The following is a 19,297-nucleotide window of genomic DNA, read 5'->3' as shown; positions in this document are numbered from 1 at the left end:
ACGACTAGATGCTTTCTGAAACTTTTAAGAAAGTGTGGGGAAATGGCATGTACTGTTTATCCATAGGAGTAGGCTGGGAAGACTTTGTGGAAATGGGGACTTGATCTTCTCAGACAGGAGAACTCGATGGGCAAATATGTGGAAATGGTTCAGGATTAGGTTCATCTCTGGATCCCCTTCCTCTATGTTCCAGCAGGAGTGTGTGTAGCTGGAGCAGGGAATTGGTGTAGGAGAGCTGTAGTCAGTAAGCCTTAAAAAAAAAAAAAAGAGAAATTAACAAAATGTTTTTTTCCTAGAATCAAGTTTTTATTTAATTGGTTACTCCCAAGAGTACTGGTTGTGTTAGAAAATGTGATTTCCAGGATTGTTTAGAGACACCTGATTACTCACTCGACTTTCCTCCATAATAATGCTGAGTGCGCTTGAGTTCAGGAGAGGCCCAGATGTCTGTCTGTCTCGCCTAGGAAGAGCCTACATTGTTCTCGTACTTTCTTCCTGAATGCTAATGTAAGCCCTGTTTATTAAAGGGCTGTGATGCATTAAGAACTTGAGCTGATATCTGGAAAGAACTAGCTTTATGCAGACTATCACAGCTAGCTGATGCCCCACTAGGGACCTGATGGAAATCTGGGCAGGAAGGTACAATGCCTGCTCCTGCCCCATAAGTTCTGTTTCTGTATCATGCCTATTTAATGAGAACTTCTGAAGGTGTTGCAGTGGGTGTGCTGTAGGCAGGGCAGAAGGGGTCCCTTGCCAAGCAATCTCTAGCCCTCCAGAGTACAATTTTGTTTCCTAAACTCGTAAAGTTGTACCTTAGTAATTCCACATTTAAATTTAAATTTGTATCGTTAGAGTTAAAAGGAAGAGTCACGTACCTTTCCTTGGTAGCCATTTCCAGCAAGGTGGTCTGTTAGAATCTCAGTCCTCAACTTTGACATTTCTTCTTTCTATTGCCTAGCTGATCCACATTTTGATTCGACCTGGGATTTGGATCTAACTGACATTTGTGTCCCAAGCATTTACATAACAGATTAAAGAGAAGTGATTAGAGTTCTAGGCATAGACCATCTTTTTAAGGGAGCACTCAGGCAGTCAGTATTAACTATATAAGTAGCAGTTTATACCACCTTTCATTGACCTGTGACAGCAGCCTGGCTTGGTTATATGTTTTAGAATTGGATTAGGAAGTAGGGTAATTTGACTCCTAGTTCTGAATTTGCCCCTAATTGTTGTCTCATTTTAGAATCATGGCCAACTTTTTCATCTTATTATTAAAAAAAAATATTTGCATATATAGCCTTTATGTCTTGAGAATGACATGAACTGTAGAACTGTAGTGTGGTCACAGTGGTCATTAGCCACAGGTGGCTGTAGAGCACTTGAAATGTGTCTCGTTTGAGGACATGAATTTTAAATTTAATTCTAATTAATTTACTTTAAAATTTAAAACTGATACTTGATTCAGTTAGAAAAATTATGTTTAGAACAAGTATATGATTCTGCTTTTTCCAAAATAAATTTTATGAAATCTAAGTATAAAGATTTGCTGAAGAAAATTTCACATCTTAATTGAGATGTGCTTTGTGTAAAGTGCGTACCAGATTTTAAAGATTTAGTAAGACAAAAAAAAAGTATCTTCTTAATAATTTTCAAATCAATTATGTGTTGAAATGATAATTTGGATATATTGGGTTAAATAAAATATATTATTAAAGTGAATTTTACTTGTTTCTACTTCTTTGATGTGACTACTAGGAAGTTTTAAATTACGTATGTGGCTTGCATTTTATTTTTATTAGTGCTGCTGTAGAGAGAAGAACTATATTCTCTGCTGTTAATTATCTGAACTATTATAAACTCTTAATCTAGAATTTAATTTTCACTTAATGTCTTTTTCTCCTTCTCCCAGATAGAGAAGCTATTCTGGAATCAGATGCCAGAGTGAAGGAGCAGCGTAAAGGAGCTGGACCAAAAGCTTTGTACCATGCAGGCTTATTTTTGTGGCACATTGGTCGTCACGATAAGGCGAGAGAATATGTTGACCGAATGATCAAAATGTCAAATGGTAGTAAAGAGGTAGCTGGTTTTCTTATTTTGAAATACTAACATTAAAGGAAGCTTATGTTATTTATATAAAAGCTTTGTTATTGCCCACTCTATTCTCATTTTATAAATAACAGACTTATTTTAATGTTTTATAAAATTGTGGTTCTCTAAGGTTGTTTTTTTTTTTTTAATGTTATTTATTAACTCTTGACAAGAGCCCTCCCTGGTTCCTTCCCTCCCTTCCCTCCTTTTCTTTCTCCTTCCTTCCCTCCCACTCTCCTTATTGAACTGCTCTAGGTACAAGGCACCATTATTTGCACTGTTAATAATAGAAAGATTAAAAATACATAAACTTTACTTTCATGACTGGATCATCTAGCAGTGTTATAGAGCACACACCCAATTAACATTGTGAGAAGATTGACAAATGGAATGAGAGAAGTGTGATTAAAATGTGCAGGAAAATAATAGTTTACATTTATTGCTCATTTACTTTGTGCTAGGCACGCACTATTTTATGTACTCAAGGGGAGATCACATCGATAAGTGTTAGGCGAATGAAGAAGAATTTCTTGAAGGAAGTAGCATTTGAGCTAAAACCTGAAAGATGGATACAGTTTCCACAGGCAAAGATTATGGAAAAGGGAAGTAGATACTCCCAGGGTGGGAAATAATAGAAAGGAGAAGAACAAGGAAACGTGTAGGTCTGGGTACAGTGAGAACCTCACACCTGATGGGAATACAGGGTACAGAGAAGAAGAGCGTGGAAGAAAAGGTTGGAAAAGTGGGTTGGGACAAATTGAAGGATCTTGATGGCTAGGTACAAATACTTATATCTAATTTGATATGCACTGAGGGTCATTGAAGATTTTTAATCATGTCAGTGATGTTATTAAAGTGCAAATTCAGAAGATTAATTTAGCAAAGGTTTATAGGGTGAACTGACCTGGGAAGAAACCAGAATGCAGGCCCCCAAAGATAGTACTTTCTGGCAGAAGGCTTTAAGGTCCTACACTAAAATACTATTCAGTGGGTAGGAATTTGAGAATTATCAAATACCCACAGGACTTTTCAACTTATTATAAATATTGGGGGAAAGATATTGAGGTGTCAGATATCAAGGATGTCTCTGTCAGGTTTTAAGGCTGGACAATTCAGAGACCAGTTAACGTGACTAGAAAATACTTTGGGATGAGAAGGTAATCTTGGAGGGAGGTGATGTGTTTGGTTTTAGACATTCTATATTTCAGGCTCTGACAGAACAGTGAGATGGAGACAGTAGATGAGCTTTTAGAAAAAGAAGAGAAAAAATTAGAAAAGGTATTGGACTAGAAATAAAGGTTGGGAATCATCCACACAGTTGAAATGATTCAAGAAAGTACAGTGATCTAATGAGTAGAAGTAACATTGTTTAAGTATTCTTACCTGTCTTTTCAGATGAAATATAGGGAAGTAAATATGATCTTAGTTAAAGATTTATAAGGTTTATTAATTAACCTAGAAATTTTTTGACAGACGAGCAGTTTTCATAATTTTTTATTTGGCATTAAAAAGAAAAATAATCAACGTGTATTCATCTTCTTTCTAATCCTATAAACCTTACAGTCCATTGGCTCACTAACATTTCTGAAGGTAAACGTTCATGGCTTCTTCATTTTTAATTTCTGAGGCCATTTTATCCTTTCACTTGAAGCTCACTGGACTAGTCAAAGAGGTTGAGATGCCAAATTATCTTAATTTTTAATAAATGTGAAGCAAGGCACTTCTTTTTTCCCATCTTAGTTCATTTGGTCTGTTTCCCCAAAAAAAGGTAACAAATTCTTATTTATGTATTGAATTACATGTTTAGCAGTTATTAGTAATTTATTAGCAAAGCCCCATGTAAGAATATTGGTTATTTAGTATTAAGGGAATATTTTACAAGCTCCTTAATATTAATATCGACCACGGTAGTAATCTTTTTTTTTTTTTAATTAATTAATTTATTTATTTATGGCTGTGTTGGGTCTTCATTTCTGTGCGAGGGCTTTCTCTAGTTGTGGCAAGCGGGGGCCACTCTTCATCGCAGTGCGCGGGCCTCTCACTGTCGCGGCTTCTCTTGTTGCGGAGCACAGGCTCCAGGCGCGCAGGCTCAGTAATTGTGGCTCACGGGCCCAGTTGCTCCGCGGCATGTGGGATCCTCCCAGACCAGGGCTCGAACCCGTGTCCCCTGCATTGGCAGGCAGATTCTCAACCACTGCGCCACCAGGGAAGCCCCACAGTAGTAATCTTAAAGGCTGAAATTCATAATAGTTCCCAAGAATGTAGACTAGCAGGGGTTTGAAAGTGATTTTATTGCAGTTTTATTTTTCATAACATTATTTGATAGAGTGATTTTTGTTACTAATTACAAATAAGAATGATGCTTAGTTTAACTTCTTCATCAACATTTATTTCTTTCATTTCCAAAAAAATGAAAATATTAGAATTATTCATTTTACAGGGACAGGTTTTGAAAGCATGGCTTGATATTACAAGAGGAAAAGAACCTTATACTAAAAAAGCACTGAGGTATTTTGAAGAGGGATTACAAGATGGAAATGATATTTTTGCTCTGCTGGGTAAGGTGAGTTGGCGTTAGGTTAATAAAATGAAGTTTTAAAATTTATTTGTAATATATATGAAACCCAACAAAACCAAGTAGCTCAAAAAGATAGTTTTTATGTTACTTTTATCAACTCTCAACTCCAGGGAGGGACTTGCATTTGTATGGGACGATGAACAGTAAGCTAGAGAAAAGTACTCCCTGCCAAATTCCTGAATCCTGGATCAGTTTTAATTGTTTTTGTTGTTGCTGTTGGTAGTTGTGGTGGTTCCTATATTATTTACTCACCAAACATCTGTGATGTATCTAATATGTGTGAGGCATCACTCTACATACTAGGGATGCCCTAAGCAAAATAAAACCTCTTGCTTTTATGGAGCTTATGTTCTACTGGTGGAGACAGACAATAAAGAAAGTAAGTGAATTATATGCTATGTTAGAAGGTGGTAAGTACAATGGAAAAATAAAGCAAGGAAAGAGGGAGAAGTACAACTGGGGTATGAACTTGCAGTTTTAAATGATGTGGTCAGAGAAAGTGACATTTGAGCAAAGACATGTAGGAGGTGAGGGTTAAAGCCCTGTGGGCACCTGGGGAGAGCATTACAAACAGGGGAGTAGAGAGTTCAAATACCTTAAGGCATGTTGAAGGCATTGCTAGGAGGCCTGGAGACTAAAGCAGAATGAGTGAAGGGGAGAAAAGTGAAGGCTAGAGGGAGAGAAGGTGAGTGTCAGGGCAGGTGGGCATGGGGGAGAATGAGGAGAGGCTGGCTGATTCTGTAAAGCCTTTGGCCTTTGCTTTGAACCAGATAGATGGGCAGCCAATGAAAAGAGAAATAACATGATCTAACTTACATTGAGAGGGATGACCAAGTGGCAGTGTCATTAGAAATCATTGGTGGGTAGAAATGTTTAATTTGGACTTTTTCTTCAATTCCATGGATGCCGTCTGAATGCCTTAAATTTAAAAAAAATCATTTTTTATTTCAGCAAAAAAATTAAATTTATATTAGGAAAACAGTCTATTAAATTAGCAGTAATCTGGTGTGGGGGGATAAAAAAGAAAGCGAGGATTATTGGTGTCTTGGCTCTTGCCAATGTCCCTACATTGCTTTTTCAATTTCCCTGGCTAGTGAGCTTGTTCAGATGTTTGCCACCGGTACAACTAGTATTCGTGCTGCTTGGACTCAGGTTTTGCCTAATGGCACTGCTAGAGGTTATGGGCATTTAAGCAAGTTTTTAAAAAAGTTTTTCTTGATCATTTCTGCTCCCCTCTATTCCTTAAAGAAAAGCTAGTAGGTAATCTAAGGTAGGGCTATTTCAAGTGTCAATATAAGCAGCTTAGGAAGGATTTACCTTTTTCCTCTAATACTTTAGACTGGTTTAAATTCTTTTTCTGATATGACCCATTCCAATTATGTATTTATTTTTCAGTTCATTCAGCAAGAGGCTTGCATTAGTTGAATTCCAACTAGGAATGATATGAACCAATTATACAGCAAATTTAGTTTCATTTAATATAGTATGTTGCATTCATATGGGAGGTGATGGTCTAAGGAAGTATTAGATGTGGTCTATTTGCATGATTTTGTTATTTTATGTTACCAGCTATTTAGGCAGATTGCAAAGGCATATATATTTTAAAAAATTATCTGCATTAATCTTTTTTGCTATTATTGTCCACTATTGAGAAATTTAAATAATAATTTATTTTGACATAGTGGCATCTTTGGATGGTTCTCATACTTTCCTTTAATTATATGGGAACATAATCTCAAACTGATTTCGGGAATATATTGCAGTTTTACTGTACATCTGTTGAGGCTGGATGCTCATTTTGAACTGAGATATTCTAGGATTAAATTTATTCCTAAAGGAGATTCAGAAACACATTTTTAAAAATCTGACATATAATAAATATGCCTCATCATCTGTTCTTAAAGCACTTAACTATATTTATAGATTTATATTTTCTGACTATGAAAGTAATACATGTACATTGTAGAAAAATTTTAGAATACAATAATACTGAATTAATAAATATCACCATTGGCGATAACCAGCTAAACTATTATATGGTAAATGACATCTCTTCGTGTCAGTAAATATTGATCTACAAATTAACAGAATGAGTTTTAATGGCCACCTAAAATTTTATTAAGTAAATATGCTATCATTTTATCCTAGGTGGCCATTTCAGGTTATTTTAATTTTTTCTATTATAAATAGTTCTGCCATAAATATGCTTCTTTTTGGTCTTATCCATTTATGTCCTTAAGATAATTCATAGAAGTGAAAATATTGAGGTAGTTTTGCACTTTATTTTGCTGATTCTTTAAAGTCTTATCTTCTTTAGCCTGAAAGTAATTTTTTAAAAAAGATACAATATCTATTAGTTTTAAATGCTACTTGCAAATATCCTGGAAATATTTTATTCTAAAAGGTAATTTTTCTGTTATAAATAGAAACATTCCTTATGATGTTTCTAAAAATATTTCAAAATTTTCATCCTGTAGTTATATTTCTCAGTTATTTAAAAGTGGATTTTAAAACAGTCACTTATAATGGAAAATATTTTTATTCTGTGATGTTTTAAAATTTTGTTTGATTAAAACTTATTTTGTTTTTCTGATTATAAAAGTGAAAACTATTTCTTACAGAAAGGTCAGAAAATAAAAATATAAAAAATGTTAAACACTAGAATTCTACCCCTTCCAGGGTAAGTGCTGTGAGAACCTTAGTATATATGATCACAGTTTTGATGTCAGTTTTTTCTTTTTTCTCCCATTAGGCACAGTGCCTTGAGATGCGCCAGAATTATTCAGGTGCTCTGGAGACTGTGAACCAGATAATCATGAACTTTCCAAGTTTCCTTCCTGCTTTTGTAAAGAAAATGAAACTACAACTAGCCTTGCAGGATTGGGACCAGACGGTTGAGACAGCACAGAGGTTAAGTAAAAAAAGATGTCACAAGTATCTTTGGATCTGGTTATAATTTTGAGAAAAAAGAAAATCTATGTGTATTTTTTTCTTATAAGGTTCTTTTAATTTGAATTTTTCAAACAATATAGAATTGAGGAAAACCTTAACGTTGCATTGTTTTTAAAGGCTGAATTTATTGATTTACATAAATATCTGGGTAGCTATTCTAAAACACTCTTATATGCAGAAAGACAAATATCCCTGACCTCATGAAGCTTATATAATAAGCAGAAAAGTAAGAAATTACATAGTTATTACGTAAGTGCTACGTAATTACATAGTAATTACATAGAATTACGTAGTTAAAAAGTTATAAGTGCAATGGAGAAAAAATAAAGCCGGAAAGTGAAATAGGGACCGGGGGGAGGGGCTTCAATTTTATGGGTTGGCAGGGAAGGCCTGTTAGAAGATGGCGTTTGACAGAGGGAGCAAGCTTGCAGACATCCCGGAGAAGACTGCGGTAAGAAGCAAATACAAGTGCAGAGACCTTGAGGCAAGAGTACGTGTCATATGGTTAAGGATGGGAAGGAGCAAGATGACTAGGCGGTGACGTCAGAGCACGGGGTCTTGTTGGTCATGGTAAAGATTTTGGTTTTTCTTCTGAAGTGTGAAGGCATTGGAGGGTTCCCTCTCTCCTTTCCTCCCTTCCTGCTTTGTTCCTCTTTCTCCCCAACAACCCCCTCCTCTTTTTGTTCTTGCTGAATAAGTTAAAGAAACCAGTATTTTTATCCTACAGGTTTTGAATGATATGAATTGTATTGATTGTATGCTTTATAACTGTGTAGTTTATTGCTTATCCTCAGTATTTCTAATAAATTGGTGACGGATCTAGAGACTTGGTTAGATTCACATTCAATATTTGTTTCTTTGTTTGGCAGTTAATTCGTAAGTGCTGATGTGTTCTTCCATCAAAGAGACATAATCTATGCTTGTCTCTCTTTTTTTGTGGTATTAGCAGCAATTCGAGCTCAATACCTGGGTACTTGGTTTAGGATTACAGTATGGTTATGTCGTTCTTTCTGCGTTTCTTAGCTAGAATCCTCCTGTAAAGAAAAACTTCCAACCTGCTGATTGGTTATCTAGTGTTATAGTTCATGTAAGAAAAGTTGGATAGATGCTTGAGTCTTTTCCCTTATTTCCAGGTTTCAGAAACAAACAAAAAAGGCCCCTAGCATCCCTAGCATTCTCCATTGGTGATTGATAGTGGTTTGGGTTTGTTTGTTTATATGACATGGATTAAACTTGAGTGTTTCTAACCATTTCGGTTATTATAATTGCTAAGATTGAGTTATCTTTGGCCACTAGTAGCTTCTTCAAGTTAGTTCTTGAGTCTTTTTTGACATGACCCTAGTAGTCTTTGATAGTTTCCTTACTATTTGGTATGGCAAGATATACCAGGGTTATTTTGTGTATTTACTGCCCTGTATAGGTATCAGCCGTGGTCCAGGGCAATCTAATTCCTTTCACTGAGAAATGGTATTTGGAGACCACAATTTGGGTATAAGTAGCTTTCTGATGTTTATATTTTTCCAGATTTCCTCTCTAGGCAGTGTGTGGGGGGGTGGGAGTGGGAGGTATCCACATAATGTATAAATATATGCATATATCTTGGGGGGCATTTAAAAAGTGAAAAATAGACTTGTTATATAGCTTTTAAACTTGATTTTTCTTTAACTTAGTATTTCATGGATATCCTTTTATGTTTATTAACAATGAATAGCATCTATAAAGTGAACATAAATATAGTTTATTTTATCTTTCCCGATTGGTAGGCATGTTTCTAATTTTTTGCTGTTCTAAATATTGCAGTGAACACACACACACACGCACACACATACACACATACACACACCTTTATACACATATAGGAGTATTTCTGAAGGATGGTTTCCCAAATGAGGGATTACTAATTTAAAGGGAATTATATTTTTTTAGGGCAAGCTAAGCTCCTCTAAAAAGTAGATCCAAACATGTGTTTTAGCACAGTGAGCTTTTTTTTGGTCACACGTAACTGTTTTGAGTGGGTGTAAGATTTGATCAGGCAGCATTCTTCCATACTGTCTTCACGGGACCCAAGCTCTCCATCTTGCAACTCTGCCATTTCCTAAAACCTCATGACATTGGTGTCCAGCTGGTAAGAGGGAAAAGAGTGTGGAGGAGTCATTCCGCTTTTCTTAAAAGCCCAGACCCAGAAATGCCATAAACTGCTTCCTCTCACGTTGGCCATGGCTACGTGCGGAGATGGCTGGGAAGTGTTGGCTAGCCCTGAGCCCAAGCAAGTAAGGGGAGAGTGGACTTGAGGAGAGATTGCAGTCTCTGCCTCAGGTATACACATTTGATGTTTTGATAAATGCTGTCAATTGTTCTTGTAAGAAATTATACTAAGATTCTCATTAGTAGTCTATTGCATGCCCACCCCCTATCCTTACCAATTCTGGCTATTGTCAATGTGGGGTTTTTATTTGTTTTTTAAACAGTCTGGTAGAATAAGAATGGTGACTTATTTTTCTTTTCATTTCCTTGATCATGTTGCCATTGAGCATCTTTTTTATGCTAAAAGCTTTTTTTTTTCTGTATATTGACTTGTCCTTTTTTTCTTTTTAACTGGATCTGTCCTTTCCTTTATTTCTAATGGATTTTTACATCTTTTAGGGGAAATTCTCCATCATGTTTCTTTTTTGATAGCTTTTTTGGCCCTTCTTTTGCAGTTGACTATCAGAATAACTTGTTTAAAAAAAAGAAAAACTTTATAAGATATTGGGTTGAATTACATTAAGTCTGTAGATTATTTGGGGAGAATTTTTTTAACCCCAAATGAGTATTATCATTAGGCAGCTATTGATCTACAGCAAACAACCACACATCTCAGGGCATGTGATACTGTGCACTCATTTGTATTTCGGTGTGGGTCATCTAGGGTCACTGACCCAGTCCAGATGTGGCTGGGACTCTGCTTCAAGTTTCAGATCCAGCCGGGAGGGCGTGGCACCTCATTGCAGTTTGGACGCTGGTCTGCTCGAAGGGTGTTCTTCTCTGGGCTCCAGCCAAAGAACACCAGCTTCCTAGAGGAAGCCCTTCTTATGGTGATAGCAGAGTTGCAGAGGACAAGCAGAAATATGCAATGCCTCTGAAACAGGCGTAGCACACCGCCATTCCTATCCACATCCCATTGGCCAAGAAAAATGTCCAGGTTTATAGTTGGGGGCAGTGAAGCACAAGCCAGCATTTGTAGGGGGAACTGCTCAGTTACATGGCAGAAAGCATGTAATCAGGGAGAGTGAAAAAGCTGGAGCTAATAATTCAACATAGCATCCCATGCATGATAAGAAACGTAGTGTGTTACCCCATTTATTCAGTTCCGTTTCTGAATACCCTTGATAAAGTTTTATAGGAATTTCTGTAGCTTTTGCATATTTCTTACTAAGTTTTGTTTTTGTTCCTATTATTAAAAGGATTTTTTAATAACATTTTCTAATTTATTTTTACCACATTGGATCTATTTTAATGTTGTGAATTCCATTAATAGAGTTTTTGATATTCAGCCCATCTTTACATTCCTGGAATTCTTGTAATAAATCTGTGTGGTCAGGGTGAATTATTCTTTTAATATACTGTTGAGTATGGTAGAATGTATTCACATCTTTCGTAAACATATGAAAATTAAGATCCAGAGATTCTTTGGGGTTTAAATAATGAGATTGATAATTTTCATAAAGGAGATGTCACTTTACTAATTAAAATTTCTTATTTAGACAGTGGAATAATCAGCAAACCAAGTTTTCAAGCCGTCAAATAAAAATACGTAACATTAACTGAAATTTTTTTTTCAGGTTAATGCTGCAAGATAATCAAAATGTGGAAGCACTAAGAATGATGGCCCTTTACTATTTGTGTAGGGAGGGGGATATAGAGAAGGTAAGTTGTATTGTACTATTATATTTATGTTTCCTATACTAAATATGTATTTAGTTACACACACACATGCACATACAAAAGAGCCTTGAAGTGCTGTTTTAGAATGTATGTCATGGTAGTTTTTAGTTGATTCCTAGAAATATACCTTAACAAAGAGGTGGGTTTGTTAAATCACCTAGTAAAGCAAAAATATCATGTAGTTAAAATTACCCATGAAAACTTTTAAAATTATTAACTACAGCATGTGCTGTTTCTATGTAAAACTCATGTGCAGTAATATATATGATTAATGTAACAAGTGATACTGGGTATGGAAGAGAACATATATAAAATATAATTCATAGTACTTTTACAATTTTATTGAGTTTGCATAAGTTAAATGGGTTTAGGATGAAATCCCATTGGACCTTATAAGGCACATGTTTTCTCTGCTAGTGAACACATTGACTGTATACTAGATTATGGAATGCCAAAATCCAGTCTGAAGTAAATAGTATTATAACAAGTAATAGATTTAGACTGGTATTTAGTCTGGTTAAATTGGATAATGTGATAGTACCTAGTAAATACTTCAGTAAATACTAGAAGAATCTTAGAGGAGCAACTCTTCAGTAAATTTTCCAGGCATTGAAATTATTTATGTCAAGTATCTGATTTTTCTGTTCTAGAAAATATTTTAAATATAAACCAAGCTATCTAGGTAATCCAAGGACTGATCTCATATTATAGTAATGTTTGTAAATGTGTTATCATTCATATCTCGTGTGTTATGAATTAATTATTGGAGAGGGAGCTTGGCATGTATAGTTAATTGAATATTATGGGTATCTTTACCCACCCTTAGGAAACCCAAAGGTTTCCATTCAATAACAATTATTAAGGAAACACATTTTAAAATGCAGTTATTTATTTATAATTATTGAACTTTTTATAAAAGGACCTTTTATCCTCTTGCAACATATAAGATTTCATTGGAAGAAGGGGACTTTATAAAAGCAAAGATCTTTTTAAATATTAATAATAATATTTATTAGTGTACATGTCATGTATTATGTTCTTTTATTCTTAGTTTATTTTTAAATAATACTGAATACTTTTTGTTTTAGGCTGCCACCAAGCTGGAAAACTTAGGAAATGCACTGGATGCCATGGAACCACAGAATGCTCAACTTTTTTATAATATCACAATAGCCTTCAGCAGAACTGTAAGAGTGCCAGCAGAGCTCTGTTATTTGTAGCTGGAAATACAAAATTAGTCACAAATGTTGAGGCACCAAAAAGCACATGACCTAGAGTGAAAATGTGATGTGTCTATAAATATGTGATACATTCTTAAGGTAGTTCAGAGGAGATACAGTTCCCAGCTATCAGAAGCCATCATGGAGGTATCATGGAGGAAGTGGCACCCGTGAATCCTTTAAGGATAGGGAAGCGCCTTCCAGACAAAGGAAATGGGAATCAGAGCATAGGATTTACGACTAGGGTTGTTCTTTGTTTTATGTTTTTAAAGCTATTTTTTGAATGTTGTAAAGTGGGTAGTAGACTGTTTGGGTGGGGGAAGTGGTTGCTATCTTATTTTTTTATAATAATAAGGAAATGATTTTATTACAAGCACCCAGTAAAAAGAAGGTAATTGGGAATGGAATAGAAAAATACAGCAGAATTTTAAAATCACTACAAATGAGAGGATTGAAGAGTTAACTAGAAAAAAGTAAATAAGGAAAGGAGACACAGAGTAAGTAAAATAATTATTAAAATAAAGTTGAAAGAAAATAATCAAGGATATTAATTGTTAAATGACATGAATAAACTGAATTCTCTTATTTAAAAACAAAGATTGTCGGATCATGTGAAATTTAGAGGAACTGCCCCTGCCCCGCCTGCCCCACTATTATGTAAGTTTGAGTTAAGGGGGGGTATTTACCTTTTTTTATTTACCTACTGCCAGACACGTGGTTTTTATTACTTTACAACAAATCAAACAATTTAGTAAGTAACGACTCTTCAAAGTTGTTATGGTCAAAAAGTATATACTTATTCTGACAGCATTGCCATTTCTTGAAATAATTTTGAAGGCTTTTTTTCAAGAAGATTCTAAGGCGTGGTTCTCACTGGTGGTATACTTGTCTTTAGGGGTAAAGCAGATCCTTGTCCTAGTTTTTGATTCAATAAAAATATATATATTCAATAAAATATATATATCTCTATATATTACTCTAGATATACACACACGTATATATACACACACACACATAAATATATATAAAACCTTAAAGTAATGATTTTCGTTTCTGATCATGAGACAGTTTGAAAAGAGAGCTCTGAAGATTTTGCTTGTGCAGCATCATTAGAAGCAGTAAACTTTTCAAGATAGCTGTTTTTTGAAAGCATTACTCATAAGGTTGTTTAAGTTCTGTTAGGATATGAACTCTTGCTGCACTGTCTAGATAGTAAATAGAGCAGTTTCATTTTTCTTTATGAAATAATTTTATTTTTTTCCTACATTCTGAATCTGTGAAATAAAAATTATTTATGTGTACATTTAGAAAAAATGAATTCTTCCGAGTGGAAGTGTTTTAATCTAACTTAAATTTTTTTTTTCTTTTTAGTGTGGACGTAGTCAACTGATTCTTCAAAAAACCCAAACATTACTAGAGAGAGCTTTTAGTTTAACTCCTCAGCAATCAGAATTTGCTACAGAACTTGGATACCAAATGATTTTACAGGGGAAAGTTAAAGAGGCATTGAAGTGGTATAAGACTGCCATGACACTAGATGAAACCAGTGTCTCTGCACTAATTGGTATGACAACCATATCTATTGAGTGTTCCTCATACAGATGCGAGTAATGATTGCTTTTCATACCTGCCATTAAAGAAGAAAAGACATATTTTATGGTTTTTCTAAAATTAAACTGTTCTCCACTGTCTATAACAGAAAAAAAAAATCATGTACCTTTAAGAATAAAATTTTTACTTCTTAAATACTATCTTAAGAGAATAGATTTTCATGAGATAATTCACATAAATTATGAATTCCATAGTAACTGATTTTCTGTGGGTACAAAGCCACCCATTTTCTTTTCTTTCACTCTTTTTCTTCTTTCTGTCTTTGTTTTTAAATCTAAAACTTTGATGTATTATGGCAAAAAAAACCGTTGTTTAATTAATGTTGTTTGTGTTAGCTTGAAGTGTACGTGCCTGAAATGATGTGGATTTTTGCCATTTTTGTCTTTTTTTTTTTTTTTTTTAGGATTTATCCAATGTCAATTAATAGAAGGGCAACTACAGGACGCAGATCAGCAGTTAGAATTCCTTAGTGAAATTCAGCAGTCTATTGGAAAATCGGCGGTATAGTATTTTATTTTATCAGATGGTGGATCCTAGCTACTATTTATAAAATATGAAATTTTAAATGTCTTAATATTTAGTAATGGTTTTAGAGGGCTAATGTACACTAATTTTAGTATGTAATTACATTTATTAATTTACCTCTGTGCCTAATTAGACTTAAGATTCTAAAAATCCATCCAAGCTAATATTTAAGTTTGAACAAATACTGTACATAAATAGCACTTCATATACTTTTGAAATCTAAGTAGAAATAAATGGCTTTATAGCTGCATGGAGTAATTTATGAAAACTACCTATTTTCCAGGAATTAACCTATTTACATGCAGTTCTCGCTATGAAGAAAAATAAACGACAAGAAGAAGTTATTAATTTGTTAAATGATGTCCTAGACACTCATTTTTCACACTTAGAAGATTTACCTCTTGGCATACAGTATTTTGAGAAGTTAAATCCTGATTTCTTGCTAGAAATTATTACAGAATATCTGAATTTCTGTCCATTGCAGGTAAGTAATTCTGGGACTTATTTTCAAGGATGCATTTACATGGTGTTTTATGAAAATTGCTAATAAATTATGTTCTACATGTTAGACTATAATCGGCATCTTAAAATGGAAGTATTTGTATCTATATTAGGTGAAATAATTTTTAATGAAACTATTTACAGTAATGACTACTATCAACTAATAAATGTGTTGGTTTACAAACATTCATTTATAATTCATAAAATCTTAAAATCTTAAATTTAAACAAACTATTAGAGGTCATTTAATTCAGACACCCACCTTGTATTCGAATCTACTCCACAACATCCTCATTAAGTGCCCATCCCATCTCTGGATGCACTCAGAGATGCAGTTCTTACTATATAACTGTGATTATTAGACTGTATTTCCTATGTTAAGTCAGACTTCTCTTTATATTAAAAAATTCACTTGTTTATCGGTCCTTCTTCTGCTCTGGAGTGACACGGAGCAAGTCCAGTTACTTAGTCTAGGCAAGGACCATTCCTCATTCATAAAACACACCTTCAGATTTTGGAAATTAGTTTTCATGTTCCTCTAAACAATTCCAGGTTTCCAACCATTTCTTTTTTCATGACATAGTTTGAGAACGCTGGTTGTAAGCCTGAGGATATTTTTCATTTTATCAGTGCCTCATTAAGCTCACTCTTCCAGATATGGATTTGGACTGCAAAACTTAGACTAGATTCTTTGCTCCCTAATTCTGGATGTCCATCTAGCTTCCTTTTTTGTGAATCACATTACATTATCGACCCCTATTGAATTAACTGTTAACTAAAGTCCTTAGATTTGTTATTCACTGTAACTTTGGACCCAAGTGTAGGACTCTACATTTATCCCTGTGAAATTTTCTTTCTCCAGATTTATCCCATAATTCAAGATTACCTTGTCCTTTTGGATCCTGATTGTCATCTGCCTATCTAGCTCTGAGTAGAACTAAGAATGGAGCCCTCTGTTGTATTGCCAGGGAGTTCATTCCAAGTTAATGTGGATCCATTAGTCAACACTCTCATTACAGACAGTAAGCAGATGACTTGACTTTATTATACTTAACTCACAACTTAACACAGGGATATCGTGACGGGCACTAGCAAATAATTTCATTCCTAAAAGCATAGTTTTTAGCCTTCTCTCTGATTTACAGCTTCAGTAACTGTAAATGAACTTCAGTAACTGTTCGTGACCTTCCCTTAGGGAACTCATGCTGCCTTTCATTGATCATCATGTCCTTTTCCAGACTTTCATAACCTATTTTTTTTTAACTAATCCGTCTGGAATCACACCTGGGGTTGATCTCAGTCTCAGTCATGATCTGTTTTCAGTTGCCAATGAGTTGGAAAGCATTTTTCAGTACTCATGCAGTGTTTAGATTTCATTCAACAAGTGCTTGTACCAGTGTGTTGCTCAGAGCTGGGGAAATAGTTTGTAAAAACAAACTACAACCCTTGCCTTCTTGAAACATGAGTACTAGCAGGAGGAGACATAATATAATTAAGTCAATCATGTAGTATGTTGGAATATCACAGAAGAAAATAACAGGGCAGAGGGGCTAGTAATTTTAGATAAGGTGGTCTGGGTAGGCCTCATTAAGATGGTAAAATTTGAACAAAAACTTGAAGGTCGTGGGAATATGGTATAGAGTGTTTCAGGCAAAGGGAGCCGTTGTGCAGGTGGCCCAAAGGGACACAGGGATGCGTGTGCCCAGGACAGAGTGAGGAGTTGGGGAGTGGTCACCGCGAGGCCTCAGCACAGAGACCAGTGTGGTAACTTCTGTGGCTTCAGTTCTGAGTACAGTGGGGAGCCACTAGAAGGCTTCCAGCACGATCCAGTTCAGCATTTTAAAAGGAGTCTTCTGGCAGCTGTGCCGAGAGTAAACTGTACAAGGAGCAAGAAATAACGTGTTGAATGGTAGTTGGGTCCCTAGTCCACAGACATCCTATTTTTCCATAATATAACCTTCATCAGCATGATAGAATCTGATTAGCATTTAAAATGCTGTTTTCGTGGGGAAATATCAGAAAGGCAGACTTGTCTCTCCAGCTCCGTTTCTACTTTGGCCCTTTTATATATATATATACTTTCTAAAATCAAACATATTATCTTAGAGGTTGTCCATGTAAGTCCTGGTTTTTTTCTATGATTCTCTGTGAAATTACAGTAAAAAACAATGGTTGTTTTCAATGAGTAATTCTTAGCAATTGGCAGAGAACATTATCAGAACTTCACCCTTTTACCTATGCTTTCATTATTTCCAGTTACACTGAAGAAATAAATGTTTTAAGAATATACTCTGTACCCATTACTGTGTGAAGAAGTTTTAAAAGTCTGGTCTTCGAGACACATAAAGACCCTTAGCCCTATAAAAGAGGCAAAACTAAATATGAAACTACTATAGAACTGTATAAGACAAAGAATGCTGAATTATTACGTAGATTATAAGTGCCTTAGAAATTTCAAGAAGTTGAAGTATTCTAGGCACCAATAGTTTTATACTCTGAAAATCCTTGTGAGCACCCATTTTTTTGGTGCCTCAACATAGTGAGAAGATAACCACACTTTCTTGTTAGTAACAGTGGCTCTTCGTAGGAGTGACGGTCAGTAACAGGCGGTGCTCCAGTTAAGAATCTGTGTATGTGGAGTGTGAGATTGGGGGGATGGGAGGATCATCCTTCAGATAAAGGAAGGAGCATTAGTAAGGCAAAGCAGGGAGAATGAACATTTGATATTTAAACTCTAATATCACATTTCTAAGTTGTGAGTGAATAACCACTGGATAAAGATGGGTTGAATAGACAGCCATTAAAAGAATAAAAAAGTGGTCTAGTACTGCTTTAGTTATCGTATTCACTATTAATAAAAAGAGAAAAAAAATTTGAGGGCCTACAACATGCCAGGCGGAAAAGTGGGGAATATGAAGGTATGAGACATTTGGTGTAGTATACGTGAGTGTTCAACCTTCGGATTTTTACTAGAATGATGAAATCTGAATTCTCTAAAAACTGACCTTACAGTATTCTAGGGGATGGTGCAAGTTACTCAACTGAGTAAATCACAAGGCAGGTTTAGAGTTAGAACTCACATTGCCTTGACTCTCAATTCCAGCAAGAAACTCTACCTCTCGTTACCATTCCTTTGAACAGATACGTTTTCTTGATAAAGTTTTTAAACAGATATGCTCATTTCATATGTTATCAAATTAGTAACTGTATAATAATTTCACAGTTATTTTGCTGAGCAAAAGCCATCATTTATATAGTCTGTTCATAGATCCCAGGGAGATAAATTAGTATTAGTCCAGTCATAGTAAAACTATTGGGCAACAAATAGAATAAGAGAAATTTTAGAAAAATATGTGATTTTTGCTCTTCACATTACAATTAATATGTGTTTATTTTTAGCTAAATACTATTATAAACCTATAAAAAATGATCTGCTGATTTGTTTAGCCTGCAAGTCCTGGGCAACCTCTTTCTCCACTTCTCAGACGTTGTACCTCAATCCTGGAGACTATAGTAAGAACTGTTCCCGGTCTTCTGCAAGCTGTCTTCCTAATAGCAAAAGTGAAATATTTGTCAGGTAAGATACACATTAAAATCTTAAAATAACCTTTATATTCTGATGTTGATAAGAACTAGTATAAACAAACTAAGCACTCCTCGTATGAATAGTCACGTAAGATAGTCACATAGAATAGTCTTCATAGAATAGTCACATAAAATGCACATTTTACGTGTGCACAGATGAGTAATTTTTATCCAAAATAAAACTGCATAACTTTCTTTACTATTTAATTCTTTAAAAAAATTACTATAAACTTCTGTGGTTCAAGTGAATTTCTGGGAAAATACAGTTCTACCACTTAGAAAAAGTCCATCAGATGGTACTAGGTCCTGGCAG

The 19,297-nt window shown here is 34.9% G+C and overlaps 1 protein-coding gene across 8 annotated transcripts in view; it reads left to right on the top strand.

Annotated features, from left to right (window-relative positions):
* Positions 1-19,297, top strand: part of TTC21B (tetratricopeptide repeat domain 21B) — a 99,336-nt gene that overhangs the window by 6,305 nt on the left and 73,734 nt on the right. For 7 of the 8 annotated variants that reach the window (XR_005020576.1, XR_005020574.1, XR_005020575.1 and 4 more), the window contains exons 4-12: positions 1,910-2,076; positions 4,529-4,651; positions 7,419-7,576; positions 11,440-11,524; positions 12,631-12,729; positions 14,134-14,326; positions 14,777-14,874; positions 15,182-15,382; positions 18,847-18,976. Coding sequence is in view for 3 of the 8 variants with exons in the window: in XM_036857623.1 (XP_036713518.1) it covers positions 1,910-2,076; positions 4,529-4,651; positions 7,419-7,576; positions 11,440-11,524; positions 12,631-12,729; positions 14,134-14,326; positions 14,777-14,874; positions 15,182-15,382; positions 18,847-18,976 (1,254 nt within the window). In the remaining 5 variants the exon portion in view is untranslated. Of the gene's footprint in view, positions 1-395; positions 508-1,909; positions 2,077-4,528; positions 4,652-7,418; positions 7,577-11,439; positions 11,525-12,630; positions 12,730-14,133; positions 14,327-14,776; positions 14,875-15,181; positions 15,383-18,846; positions 18,977-19,297 lie in introns of those variants that run through there. The other variant, XR_005020578.1, reaches the window with a different exon arrangement.

This window comes from Balaenoptera musculus, chromosome 7 (genome assembly GCF_009873245.2).
Source record: "Balaenoptera musculus isolate JJ_BM4_2016_0621 chromosome 7, mBalMus1.pri.v3, whole genome shotgun sequence".
Classification (NCBI taxonomy): Eukaryota; Metazoa; Chordata; class Mammalia; order Artiodactyla; family Balaenopteridae; genus Balaenoptera; species Balaenoptera musculus.
This window is presented reverse-complemented; position numbering and strand designations above follow the sequence as displayed.